Raw genomic sequence first — 13,886 nt, forward strand, 5'->3', positions numbered from 1 at the left:
GTCTGTGGGGCCCTCGTGCCAGAAGCATCAGGCACTGGGTTCTGCATGAACACGCAGGCAGACAACTCTTGGCATGGAAAACTTACAGCCTAAGCAAGAACAAGGCAGAACACGCATGGGGCTCGAGCAGAACAAAGCGCGGGGCCAGGGTGGAGGCACACAGCATTAGGGAAAGGTTTGCTGTGTGTATCTTGCAGGCTTCAAAGCTATGGAAAAAAAACCCATGCAAAGTGAAAACATCCCCTCAAGTACAGATTCTACATTCAGTAATTTCAATATGAAAGGTTTGCCCACTCCTTATGTACAAGATTGCATCCACATATGAAAAATAAATATCAGTTGCTCAGAACCCAGCATTTTATACCTGGAAATAAAAACGTTACTCTGCGCGTCCATGCCCCAAACTCTGCAGCTTCAGGCTAGTGCATGAGAACCTGTAAATAAGGAAAATGGAGCTGCTCATGTTCATGGGTCCAGCATGTGACGGAAAACACATTAATCAGTATGAGATAACTCTCTTCTCACCACTGAAAATGTTATTATTCATGAAATCCCACACTTGGAAGCAGCAGAGAGCAATTCTCCAGGCCTCCACAGCTCGTCGCTCTCCCACTCCACAACGCAGACAATTCCCAGCAGGCAGAGGGAAGGCTTGGAGCCGTCAGTGGGACAGGGAGATAGAGCTCTAGGACGCAGCCCTGCAAAACACACAGCCCCATAAACCTGGAAGAAGGCTTAATTCTGCTGCTCTGCCCCACCACAGGCCCCTCCGTCTGCCCAGGCGGTACAGAATGGGAGCTGCTCGGTCCCAAGCATGAAGTTACGCAGCCCGTGTTTCCCGCCACTGTCCAACATCTGTACGCAAACCACAAGGGCAACCTGGGAGCTGGGAGAGCAGGGTTTTACATCGGCATAGGATTACTGAGTCTGAAGTGTTTAAAGTTAAAGTTTATTTGTATTCTTTGTAGGAATATCAATAAAAGACCTCAAATGTATCTATATCTGTACATATTACAAGAACCTTCAAAAATTATTCACAGAACAAAAATAAATCTTCTTTAGAACAAACCCAGGCAATGAAATGCAGAAATGGATCTCGGAGACCAAACAGTCCAGTGCTACTAGCATAAAAATACGGCTTGAAAACCAAGTTTATTACTTTTTAAGGTGTACTCTGTTGAAATAAAAAATAAATTATTTAGAGCTATCACCGAAAAACAGTTCTGTGTAGCAACGCTCTCATTAAGGCCCTTGAGACAGAAAATCTATTTGTACAGGTAGGATTCCGGGCAGGCATGACCTGTAATGACACGCTCAGCTCATGGGAGTTAATTTACTGTGAAGAAGGAAACACCTAAAAGCATCGGCTGAAATTTAACCCTTTTTGCTCTGTCACCCTCAGCTGCAGGCCAGGGGCTGACCACACCAGTCACAGATGGAAACACATTTAATGGTTCAACCTGGACAGGAATTGTTCTCCACGAAAGACATGGACGTTACAGAACACAAACAGAATCCATACACACACGCTGACTTTAGCGAAGAAATACTGACACGGCCCACGGGCACTGCTGCAAAACCAACGGACAACAATCATGGAGTTTCCAGATGAGGTTAAAAGCTGGTAGGTTTAAGCAAGCATTAAAACATGAAATTAATAAATCATGTAAAAAAAAAATGCCTAAACCAACCCAAAGCAATAGCATAAAGCATACAGTAAAATTCATTTCTTGGATGACTTATTAGGTGAATACAGAATTTATTACTGGACACACCTCAAATTCTCTAACTAGAAAATGAACGCATCCCTTTCCATGTTTGTCTGGATTCCCCGCTTAAGAGTTATTCCACTGGAGAGGAACGGTGCCAAATGTGTAGCCTGATGAGCCTGCTTTTACACACAGCTGCCCGTTTCTATCACACCAGGGAAATAACGCTTGGTAATTCCTGGAGACAAAATCAGTTCCCCTTGAAAAAAAAAAAAAAAAAGGGTCTGAAGTCGTACAGTTGCAAAGAATGGGCATTTACAGGATAAGACTCCTAGGTTGTGCTCTGTCTTTTCTCGCCGTGTCACCCTGGTTCCCTCTGTTCCCCACACGCTCAAGCCTCAGAGCTGCACAGCCCTGCTCCACGTCCCTGCCCGCCGCACTGGCTGTGAGCTCCTGCTGAAAGCCTGGAAGCTGGACTGGCTTTGTGTTTCAGGAAGAATCATCCCAGAACAGTACTGAGGAACGTGGCCAGCAAGAACTGAGATGCCAGGATGGGACAACATCCCTGTTTCACTCAGGAACACGAGTGTTAGTCCTGCAGGCCATTACATTCCTCCTGTGCTGCTTCAGCCATTTTCAGATGCAAGCAGCAGCTCCTTGCAACAGCATGAGACGCAGCCCAATGCATCTGCTCAAAGTGTGAACCAAAACTTCCCATCTATGACACATCATCAAGACTTTGCACTATTGACTTCTCCTCTCTGCTGCAGAAAGCCAAATGCGATCAAACCAAGTGTGTCTGGCCCGGTAAAGGCTCCTGCTCGCAGACAGTCAGACCTTTTGGCTGCCACGTGGTTTGCTGCCACTTAAATTTTATCAGACTGGACAAAATAAAAGCTGGCATTTTCACATACTGTTGACTTGAAGCAGCTTAAAATGTCTCCAGAAAGCTGCCTGGTAGCAAATGAGGAGAGAGAGCAGCCTGCATGGCTCAGGAGCAGGGCGTTCTGTTCTGCAGCTCATCAATTTGAGTCATGCAACACTGTGAATCTGCAACCTTCACCCCCTTTTGGGTCAAGAGGCAGTTTTTCCTCTGCAGCAGGAGGCAGAGGAGTATGCTTTGCACTGCAGGGTAGGAACTTAAATAGAAGAGAAACCACCAAGCCTAGCAACAAGCTGTGAGGATGGCACTGATGGGTCAGACTCTGAACAGTAACTTCGTTCTACAAGCTTAAGAATAGGCAGAAGGTACATTATTCACAATGGTACATTAGTGGAGACCTCACCAAATTCTATCAGCCTCAGGGGAGGCATCATTTCCCCTCTGAAAATCTGGGTTGAGATGTTTCCCTTACCGAATTTCTCTGTGGAAACCCAGCAGATGCCTCAGAGCCTTCAGGATGAACTACACAGCTCAGTCAGTGATCTCTGGCAGGTGACCAAAAACCTGGGGAGCTCCAGTGAAATGCCTTTCCCAAATGAACACCACACTAAATGCTATCAGAGTGACTTGTTCTGCCTTGTTCTAGTCCCTACAGCCACTTGCTTTCAGATTCACTCACAGAACACCCACCCCATCTGTGCTGCACAGTAAGCGAGCAGCGCGTGTGCCCATCTGGAAAGGCTCCTTTTGGGAACACATTTTCCACGACACAGCTGTGGAATTACCGTACATAGCAAAGGGCAGATGCTAATCACAGAAATACTCAGCCAAAAGGGGTTTGCAGAGCTTTCTTGTAAGAGAGAGCTACTGGCGAGACAGATTAATACAAACTCAATAGACTGCCTACAGCTTCAATGCATGAAGGAAGGAGGAAAGGAGGAGAAACTTAAAGGCACAGTTTGAGGAAGAAAATATCAGAGGCCAGCAATGACCCCAAGCTGGAAGACGGTTTGGAAAGTATGGAAAAGAAATCACTGCTGAGGAAATGCAGAGCACAGGGGCAGGCGTCGGACATGGCTCACTCAGCTACCAGACCAGGATCCTCCTTCGCCAGTGGTACCAAGTCACATTCCAGCAGCCAGAGCAGCCTTGATCTGAAAGGACTAAGCATTAAATATAAATCCCAACTTGCTGCAGACAAGTCTCCTCTCAATGTGAAGTAACAGCCAAGGCCTTGATAGGAGAGATTTGTAGACACTTCTCTTATGTGTCCTACAGCGCAGGAGAGGGGGACTCTCTATTTAATGCATAGTTAATGAACGTAACATAATTGTGTGAGGACATTTAACTGAAGTATCATAACACAGCAATCAGGGAGAACAGTTAACATAGTGTCACAAGCCACATTTGCCCACCAAGGTGAGATCAATTCACTTTCAAAGAACAAACCTGACAACAAACACTGAATTTGGGTCCTCAGTACTGTCAATCCTTCATGTTCAATGCCACATGGGTCACTACCAGCAAGTCAAGAAATCAGCTTAGAAATGCCTAAATCTTTAAGGTTGTACCATTTTAGAGATCCAGAAACTGAGGCCAGAAAGGATAAATCAGATCATCAGCTCTGACCCACTCCAACGTCACAGGCTGTAAGATTTACTTGTTCCTAGTTGCAGCCTAAACTGTTTGCTAAACACAGCCCACACCAAGGCACCCTCTTGAGGGTCTTATTTTGAAGTCAACTCTTCCAATTTCTGATCTCCATAACATGTTTGAAGGGTTAATGACAGTCACTGTTATTAGCATATGCCTGTAATTCAAAATTTCAGTTGCAGTTGCCATAGTTTTATTTACTTTGAAAGTCTGGGGGCCAGAAATGTATGCCAAGATGTGAAAATGAAGATTCACACCTTATTACTTGAGTCTATAATTCAGGGATTTAAAAACCCCTCAGAGTAGATATTGTGGCATTTGTTGAAATCATGAGAATTGACAATACCGTGTCATTTCTTGTTAATCTTTTTCCCTTTGTGAACGTCACTATGTTCCACAAGGTCACTCTGTAATTGCATATGCATTCACATACAGCCTGCAAGTGTGGTTCAATGAAATGTAACTGAAAGCAATAGGAGATGAAAGCTCAGTCAAAACTCCTTGAGAAAAATCTAGTGTGTACAGAACTTCAAAAAAAGTATCCAGGGAAAGGCAAATTTCAACGGAAATGGAACATCTTTAAACACAAACATGCAGAAAGTATCTCTGATTGGAGTGAGAGACTGGCTAAGCTAGTGGCTGAAATAGTGAAATTGAGTTAAAATAGAGAAATGCTCTAGGAAAAAGGGAATTGTGCATACGGCAGCCTGCCTGGCTGGGCACGGCCACCCCTCTGTTAGCCCTTTCCTCAGACCTGATGGAGTGCAGAGACGAATTCCAGGTGCCAGAGCATAGGGGTTGGATAGAAATTTTTAAACAAGTATTTACAGGTCTGTAAATTCTCAAAACAGAAAATACAAAACTGCCTTAGAACTGGGGTAAAAAAGAAAGAATCCTACCTTGGAAAACTGCAGATTCCCTCTGTCTGTCTGATGGGAAGCCTGGCTGTGTGCAAATGCAAGGAAACAAGCTGCTGCTCCAAGTTCTACCCTGTTCAAAGGGACTGGATTTTCTTTGCCGGAGTCCTACTGAAGGTAGGTACAGGATCCAGCAAGAGACAATTTTCTTAATAAAACATTTGCTATCAAGTTTGCATTCGGTTAAAGAACAGCTAGAGAAGAGGTGAATAAAACCAGCAGATGAGTTTTCTTATAGAACTTATTTCGCTACTATCTCACTCCACTCAGGTACATGTATCAACCAGCCTGATTTATCCGGCTGCTGTCTAAGGGAACCCACTGCGCAGCTCGCTCTCACCCACAACACACAGGCACTCACACTCCCCTCTTCCTCCACCAAGGACTGCAGTGCTTTCAACAAGAGAAAAAAAAATAAAAATAGCAATAATTAAAAAAATCTACAGTATTCACTTCCTTTTGGTGTATTACATCGGCATTTTCTGTACATGACCCAAGAGCTCCCTCTATTTACACAGTGATATGGAAGGACTTGTTCTCGGGAGCCCGGTTCTCCTGGCCTTGAGGGGGGAATTAAAGTCCGCCTTTCAGAGTTCTTCATTAACTTTTCCATTTATTAGCAGCGTTATGTAAACTTGTCGGGGGAAGGGGTGCTGTTTTGAAGGTTTCTCGAGTCTGCTCCCTCGCCCTTCTCCAGGGAGATGGCTGGCAGCATCCACCCCGTCAGCAGCTGCTATTCTTGAATTCACCATTCTCCGTGATGGAAAGCTTGGTGGGATTGGTGGGGGAGATGCCATTGCGGACTTGCATGCTGTAGCGCTCCTTCACTTGCGTCAGGGCACTCATTAGCCGTGTGTTGGCAGAGTCCAGCGAGACAATCCGCTTCTCCTGCAACAAACAACCCACAAAGTCAGAGCTCCTTCGCAAAGGGAACGCCTTGGCCCCACCAGCCTGTATTATGGAGACCCGGGACTGTGACAGTGCCTTCGGGCGATTGCTAGGCAGAGGCAGCTCAACTAACGTTCTCTGTAGGATGGGATGTCTGCCTCTTTCTGTTTTCTTGGGGCAACACAGCCCCTGCTTGCTACGGGTGTTTCACAGGCTGCTCTGGCCCTCCTGGCCTTTTTGCATGATGGAAGGTGAGTCAAAATTACATCGGTGACCTGATCCACTCACGGTGGCTTTGTCCAGGCAGCCTCCAGCCAAGGCAGATGGAAAAGCAGTGTTTTGCCATGGGAGGAGGAGAAGGGTGTTGGTGTTAATAACAACAATAGCCAATTAATTTAAAAGAAAAAATATGTTAGAAAAACAGAAACAGGCAGCAGAAAACAAAAGCGGTGGAGGTTTCATCTGCAGAGAAAAGTGCAAGTGCTATCTAACATCACCTCTGTACTTTGAATGGAGTGCGCTCAGAATAAACTCATGGTATGCTTGAAATAAATAAAAAAAAGCAGATAATGGCAGCCTGCATTGACCAACAAAGTGAGGGTGCAACAGCAACACAGAGAAGCAGCCAAAAGCTAAACTAAGGGGTTACTTGAGGTGAAGGGGGAAAGGGCAGTGTGGGTGGAGGGGGAGATGCCATCGACAGAACACAAAGAACAAACACTGAATATGCTGCTCCTAGACCCATTCCAGCTCAGAGGGGCTCCCGGGCTCTGCCGAATCTAAGGTTCCCACATCCTGGTTTTGATTCTTCTGGCAAAGAAAGTGCTAGCCTCTGCTTTTAGCAGGAGTCAGAAAGCTAAAGGATGTGGATTAAATTCATCAAAATTAGACGCCCACCAACTAATCCCAGCCTACTACCAGCTAGATTACCCACAGTGGGACACAATTCTGGAGGGTCAAGCCAAGGAGTTGGTGGCACAATTGGAAACGGCAATTTTCATCATCCCTCAAAAAAGAAAAAAAATGCAGCCACACGAAGCAGCAACAGAGATGACAACAGATAAATATGCCCTGCATGCTACTAACTGAGTGGCTTTTTTCCTTTGAGAAGGAAAAAAAGTCTAATTTACTTGAATGAAAAAAGCTGCATGCAGGATCTCTTCCCAGTCTGGCCCATCGGGAGACAAAACGGAAGGAAAAATGATGCACAGAAGGCGCAAACATTAAGGGATAGTTCATACACACTGCTCAGGGAACCCAAGTGCTACAGCAGCCCCTGGAGGTTTTGATACCAGCACATCAGCCATGTGGCACATCAGTAACCAGGCAATGCTTGCTTTTCTCAGTGGGCTCCCCCATAGGGGGAAGCGTCAGGGTGCAAAAACAAAGCTGAATTTAAGTGCTGCTTGTGTTACAGTCCTGAACAGCAGAGCAAATGGAGGAGGAGGCACAAGATATCAAACAGCAAGGCAGGCTACAGCCTGCCCTAGTGCTTGCGCTGATCCAGTCAATGCCAGCAAGGAAAGTGCTGATGGAGGAGTTAAAGGCCGTAGCCCTTCCTTCCATGCTGAAATAAACCCTGCAAAACACAACTGCCTGAGCAGAAACGTGTTCTTTAGCAAGTTAAAGCTCCTTCTCTGACTAAATTTCACCTCGGGTTTATAATTTAAAATTAAAATTTCTTTCCAAAGAACAGAGCTTTCCAGAGAGTTACAAAGGAAAGGCTGGTTATTTTGGGAACGGATGAGCGCTCGCTGTGCCAGTTTGCAAAACAGCTGGAAAGCTACACTTGGAAAATCAATCTTAAAAGTATAAGCTTGAGGAGTAGAGGCATCTTCTCACTTAAAAGAAAAACACAACCTCAGAAATGTGTCTCTAACCCACACGAATTGGGCACAGGGAGTGGGAGGAGCTGGAATGGGTAGGAGATCAGCACACTGGGCCAGGACTGGGTGCTGCTCAGCTAGAGAACTGATCGGGTTTACTTGCCTGTTTGTATTATCTCATCCCCATTTATGACCTGTAATTTAACACAGCGGAGATGTCACTTGCAATAGCAACTGGTCTAGTGCTCTTTGCAGCTCCGCCGCTCCGAGGAGACAGGTTAGCCAGCCCTGGCCGCTGCTCAGTCAGGGCGGGAGGCCCAGAGCCAATCGTCAGAACCACAGTGCACACGGGTGCCGCCCAGAGCCAGGGCCAGCAGCACCTGTGCTGAGAACAAGGCTGTCCTTGTCTCTTGGTGCAGTACGGGCGCTGCACTGGACCACAAAGGCCAAAGGGCAGATCCTGAAATGCATCTCGTGGTGATGGAGTTAAACACAAGCAGCCCAGGTTACCGCTGTTCCAGAGAAGCCGTTTAACTTCCCAAACAGGAGCGATAAGTCGGGTTCCGACTCCGCTCCATAGATCTCACATAAAAAAGACCTTTTATTTTCTAGTCACTGCTATATCCCTTTGCCAAATGAATCACAAAAATCTTCTGAGTGCAACTTAGCAGGACTGCACAGAACCCAGCACACGCTTGGGCCCCTCTGGTGTCTCAGTTCCCAATCTTTCATCAGTCTCCTCTCCTGCTCGGGTACCGAAGGGAGGGCAATGATATCTAAGCTTCTCCCTTCCAAGAACTGGCTGACACTGAAGCAGTTAAGGTTTGCTGATGACCTCGCTTGCCCAAGCGGCTAACAGCAATTCAGTAGAAAAAACTGTCTGGTTAAAAGAGAAATCATTAATGCTACCGTTTTGCTAGTATTCTCTCAACCGTTTCCACAGCAGATGATAAATGATGCACCATTTTATTACATATGATCAAGGACTGCACCTCTCCAGCCCTGAGGGTCTGAAGGTCTCCCAAGTCAGCAGCAGTCTCCTCTGCCAGCTGGTGACACAGAGGGATCAGACTGCCCACTCTCCACTTTGCCAGTCCATAACCCCACACTGAGGGTGAATGCCTTCTGGCACAGACAGGCAACAAAGGGGAGGGCGAGTTTCTTATTCAGGCACAACCTCTCAAATCCTCCCCTCCAAAAATCGCTTTTGATGAATTTGCTTAGTGTCCCTTTTGCCTTCTGGAGGCAGATGGGAAAGGCATCACCACCTTTGAAAACCGGGCTGGTGTTCAGATGAGCTGCCATTCCATCAGTGTCTAACAGCAAGACGCCCTGACTGTGCCTGTCTCTGAAAAATGGCCCAGCACATTCATCTTCTACTCCAGCCTCCACGCGCCATACTCCTTGAGCAAACTGGAGCCTGCTCCTCTACCAAGACACTAAAAAAATACAGTTACTGACCACATTGCTGTTCATTCTCCAGCACTGCAACCTCCCACTTCACACTTTGACTGCAAGTTCTCACAGAAAGGATTTTAATCTTCAGCTGTGTGTAGAAAGGGTGACTATACTGGTGCCTCCACATGGAGCATCCTGCACAACAGCTAGGAACTACATACTGTGTAACTCTGATAGGTTTTCCTTTTTACTCAGGAAGGCTGGGTAACAGAACTGCCATGTTATTGCACACAAGTGATTTATTCAGATTAGATGGCACGGATCCAAAAATCCAGTTTCACGAACAGCCTTTCTGCAGAACTGCGGGGAAAATGGGCAGAGGCAATAGAAAAACTTTTCAAGTTATCCAAAGAAATCTGCTAAAAATACTCTCCTAGTGTTTGCAGGCTTTTAAAAGCACACCTCTTTTTCTATTTTGTATTTTCCCCGCAGTTCCATCATGTGAGCTCAAACATTTCTATCATTGCTGGCTGTTCAAAAGGAGAAAAAGGCCAGCGTACGCCCTTTTGTGCTCACTTAAGGACAGATTTTAATATGTGAGTATCACCTTCAACAGTCTTCAGCTGAGGCTTTCCCTTCCTATCCCTCCACTCTGTGCGCAGGGAAACATCCTTCAGAAATCCCTTGGATTATTCCTGAATAAGGTCAACTTAAGATTCCCTCCTAAGGAGGGTTCACAGTTGGAACCACTAAAAAGCCCAGAAGCAGGGCCCTCCAAACGAAAATATCACAAAGGTAACACAGCAGGCAGATACCAAACCAGCCTTGGGTTCTGTGGTACAAGCTTTGCTCTCTAGGATCAGCGAAGACACAGAAGAAAAGCTGGAATGATCCCACACAATACACCCACGTGCATTGCCCACGAGGTCCCACTCTCCGCAGCTAACTTGTGTTGACCGAGGCAAGCGCTGTAGGTTTATGGCAAAGTGGGCATTTCTCCAGGACTGATGTGGACAGTCGGACAGGGTGAAATGCCACACATGACATTATACAGGGCGATGCTTCATTGCAAGCACTCTCTTTCTTGAGTCAAACGTTCAAAGGCATGCTTTTAGCTTGCATAGCTGAGATGCATGCACATTGCAATTAAACTATGCTGGCATGAGGCACAGCTATTCCAGAGCTCCTAGGCCCACACTCGGAACAATGTCTACATAATGCACCGCTATTCCTTTACTCCCTTGGGATTTTACAAAGTAGAAGATGTTGGAAAAGCGATCAGTCCTGTGATTTGTTGTCAGGCTGTCTCAAAGCCCAGTGCCAGACAGTACAGTCTTTATTAGAGACCCAATTCTCTCTGAGAAGGCAGTAAGTCATATGTGCAACACCATAGGACAATACTGGCTTCAGGGCTGGGTAACAACGCTGGGGCAGGAGGATAGGGGAAGATAACGGGTTCTACAAACAGAACACTTGGTTCTTGGAGATCCTGAGCTCCTTACCTGTGCATCAATAATTTTCTGCTTTGCATCGATGACAGCTTGCATCTCCGCATGATCCTTCTTCAGCTCCTCTTCAACTGCCATAAGTCTGATAAGCATAAAGAGGTACAAATCAGGACAGTTTAATACTATTCTAATGCTGCTCCAGAGCATTTCAGGTATTCTGGCCTGTTCGTTCGACTTCTCCGATTGCCCTGGCTCTGCAAGAGTAGAATTCTGCTGCACTCGGAAAAACTTATCTAGCCACTTGACACTCTCAACTGCCTAACCTTGTTATTCTCAAAATAACATTCTGGCAATGTCTAATTGCCAGAAATGCAACTGGGTCTAGAAAACTACTGCCTTAAGTATAGATTCCAAACAAAGAGACCAGCTATCCTTACAGTGAAGGCCAAGGTTAAAGATTACTAAATCTTTTCCTTCACTCTCCTGGCAATCTGAGGCAAGTTTCCACATCTGCATCTCCATTTCTTCAACTCTAAGGGAGGATAGTATCAGGCCAGAGATGTCAAGACGCCAATGCAACTATGTGCTTTAGTGCTACGTGCTTTAGAGAACACATTCCATAGCGGAGCTTTTTGTCCTACACAAACTTTCCAGAGCCTCACCTGCTAATGATACTTTTCATCTGGCTGTCCTTCTCCTCCTGTTGCCGGCGCAGTCTCTCCTCACTGTCTTCCAGCCTGGACTTGTACTCCATCAGCAGTTTCTGCATTTGCTGCTCTTGCACCAGGAGCCGCCGCTCGTACTCCTCCAGCCGTCGACTTGACACCTTCAGGCGCTCCTTCAGCTTCGCTATCTCTTGTTCATACTAAAGGTGGAAGGGAAGAATCAGATGCAAAGGAAAAAGGAAGTGATCAGCTCATTAGAATCTTCCACTGCTGATCAGAGGACTTTGGGTTTATTACGTAAAGTAAGCTGATAGAAGTAAAAGAAATGACAAGCAAACATCTGTGGGCAGCTACAGCCAAGGAGCTCGTAGGCTCCCATGGAATATTAAGCTACTCCCACACTGCAGGATGTCATTCTGTTCCACAGTTTAAGCATTGGAGGGCTCTGAGACAGCCCCTCACAGTCCTGACTGGTAACATCCCACTCCCAGTTACCCCAGGAGTACTCAAGGAGTTCCCAGACAAAAGCTGCTAGTAGTGCTCGAGTGTACAAATGCCCTGGGCTGACCCAACTTACAAAAAATGGACCATTATGGGACCCAAATAACTCATTCTTCAGGACCTCATCAAAACATGAAACGTGTGAAGACAGCGCAAATCATTCTCTACAGAGCAGGGCCTGTTAAGTTTACTTGGCTGTGGTTTTATTCTCACACTTAGTCTCTGTAGATGATCACTTCTGCAATACCACAATGAATCTCAACACATTCCACTTTGGTCTGGATTCATTCACTTCTCCTATGTTTCTGCTTCTTGGCCACCATATGCTCTCCTCCTCACCCTCTGCCTTCTCAAAATACCAAAACTCTTACTAAACCTCATCGCTGCAGCAGCACGGAGATGTCCTTTATTTGGAAAAATGGTATCTACTCCTGAAAATAAATAGACTTTAAAAAAAGATCACGGACATTTCTGTGCAGCCCAGAAACACTGTACTACCTCAGTGACAGGCACTTGCTTCAGGTGAAGCCCAAGACAAAGTCTAAATGCAACAACAAATGAAGACTGAGTTGTATTTAGTGCCTCGTACAATCACTTAGCATATTGCATGTATTGTAAGCTATAGTCAAATGAAAAATAATGACTTTTTTCTTTTTGGATGGAGTTTAATGATCATTAAAAAGCTTTGCAAGCATAGAAAAATGGCAGTATGCTGTAGCTGTAGTGTTGTCATAAAAACTAATGACATGAGCAGGATCTAATACGCTTAGGCAGTGACTCACGATGCAACAAAGTGCCAAGCACCAAGCTGTTAAGTACAAAGCCTCAGCTATATCAGTTTGCACCCACTTGATGTGCTACAGCCTGTACATGGGTTAATGTACAGTATGGGACACTGTCCTGCAGATAGGAGTGACAGGATGTACTGGCATAACTTCCCGCTGTACACACTGTGTTTGAGAGCATGACCCTGTCACAGCAGCGCTGAAACCCACTCTGAACTTGTGGGTGGACGGGACTCTAAGTCAGTCCTCAAGCTGGCTGCATAGAGAATTAAATCTACCTTCTCAGCATGTTTGACTTCATCTGGATTCTGCTCTGTGTCATCTTCTACTTCTTCATACTGTCCATTATTGAGAACCCAGGCAGCTGTCCTTTCCACTGGTGACATCGTGGCAGAGTCCACAGGTGATTGAACCTGGAGAAGAAATACCTGTAAGCATTCTTCAGAGAAATGACATGTAAATCAGCACTAAAATTCAATTTTGGAGCAGAAAAATGACCATGAATCTGTCAGTCTCAAAGGATTCCCAAAAGCTCTCTTACATGGATACTTCATGCTTCCTTGATCTTGCACTCATAGCACTTACTAATTCCCTCTCAAAGCCAATGTGCTTGAGGAATTTTTCTTCCTCTCTAAGCAAGCTTCTCTCTGGAAACGTTCCCGTTTCCAAATTCTGTTCACATTCCCCTTTCCCCTTTGCCAGACTCAGTGAGGCTTCCTCAACCTGTGATTTCTGTCACAAAGAAAACAGCAGCAAAGCTTTGTCTGCAGCCCGTTCAGGTAAGACAGATGGGTTTGGGGAGTACTGAAGAGCTTAGCTTGGGAGCAGCTTTCTCAGCCAGGCTGCAGAAAGGCTTTGCAACGAAGGATGGGGCTGCGTGGCTTAGATATCAGACAGCACAGTAGGGCTTAAGAGTGGCAAAGAGGTGTAACAGCATCAGTGCAGCGCCTGTTGGATTTAGGTGGTCTCTGGTAGCACATACACCCACACAAAGCTGTATGAAGAAGTCAGGGCCAGCAGTGCTTACTAGAACTGTAAAACATCATCAGAGGCTTTCTCCTTTAAGGGAGTCAGAAAAGAAGCCAAGAATAGAAACAAGAGACTCTCTACATGGCTGGGGGAAACATGGCTTGCCACAAATTCCAAGCAATTTTCATGGACAAAGACAAGTTTATAAGCACAGGAATTAGCATAATTACCCTGAAAGAGCAAC

The 13,886-nt window shown here is 45.8% G+C and overlaps 1 protein-coding gene across 11 annotated transcripts in view; it reads right to left on the reverse strand.

Moving 5' to 3' along the window:
- Positions 1–943: 943 nt before the first annotated feature.
- Positions 944–13,886, reverse strand: part of RASAL2 (RAS protein activator like 2) — a 184,712-nt gene continuing 171,769 nt past the window's right edge. For 6 of the 11 annotated variants that reach the window (XM_054072688.1, XM_054072692.1, XM_054072691.1 and 3 more), the window contains 5 exons: positions 12,952–13,086; positions 11,385–11,587; positions 10,777–10,864; positions 8,040–8,070; positions 945–6,050 (listed from right to left, as the gene is read on the reverse strand). In XM_054072688.1, the coding sequence (XP_053928663.1) occupies positions 5,908–6,050; positions 8,040–8,070; positions 10,777–10,864; positions 11,385–11,587; positions 12,952–13,086 (600 nt within the window). In that variant the 3' untranslated portion in view covers positions 945–5,907. Of the gene's footprint in view, positions 6,051–8,039; positions 8,071–10,776; positions 10,865–11,384; positions 11,588–12,951; positions 13,087–13,886 lie in introns of all 11 variants that reach the window. The other 5 variants (XM_054072686.1, XM_054072684.1, XM_054072690.1 and 2 more) reach the window with 3 other exon arrangements.

The sequence above is a fragment of the Cuculus canorus genome, chromosome 8 (genome assembly GCF_017976375.1).
Source record: "Cuculus canorus isolate bCucCan1 chromosome 8, bCucCan1.pri, whole genome shotgun sequence".
NCBI classification, from domain to species: Eukaryota; Metazoa; Chordata; class Aves; order Cuculiformes; family Cuculidae; genus Cuculus; species Cuculus canorus.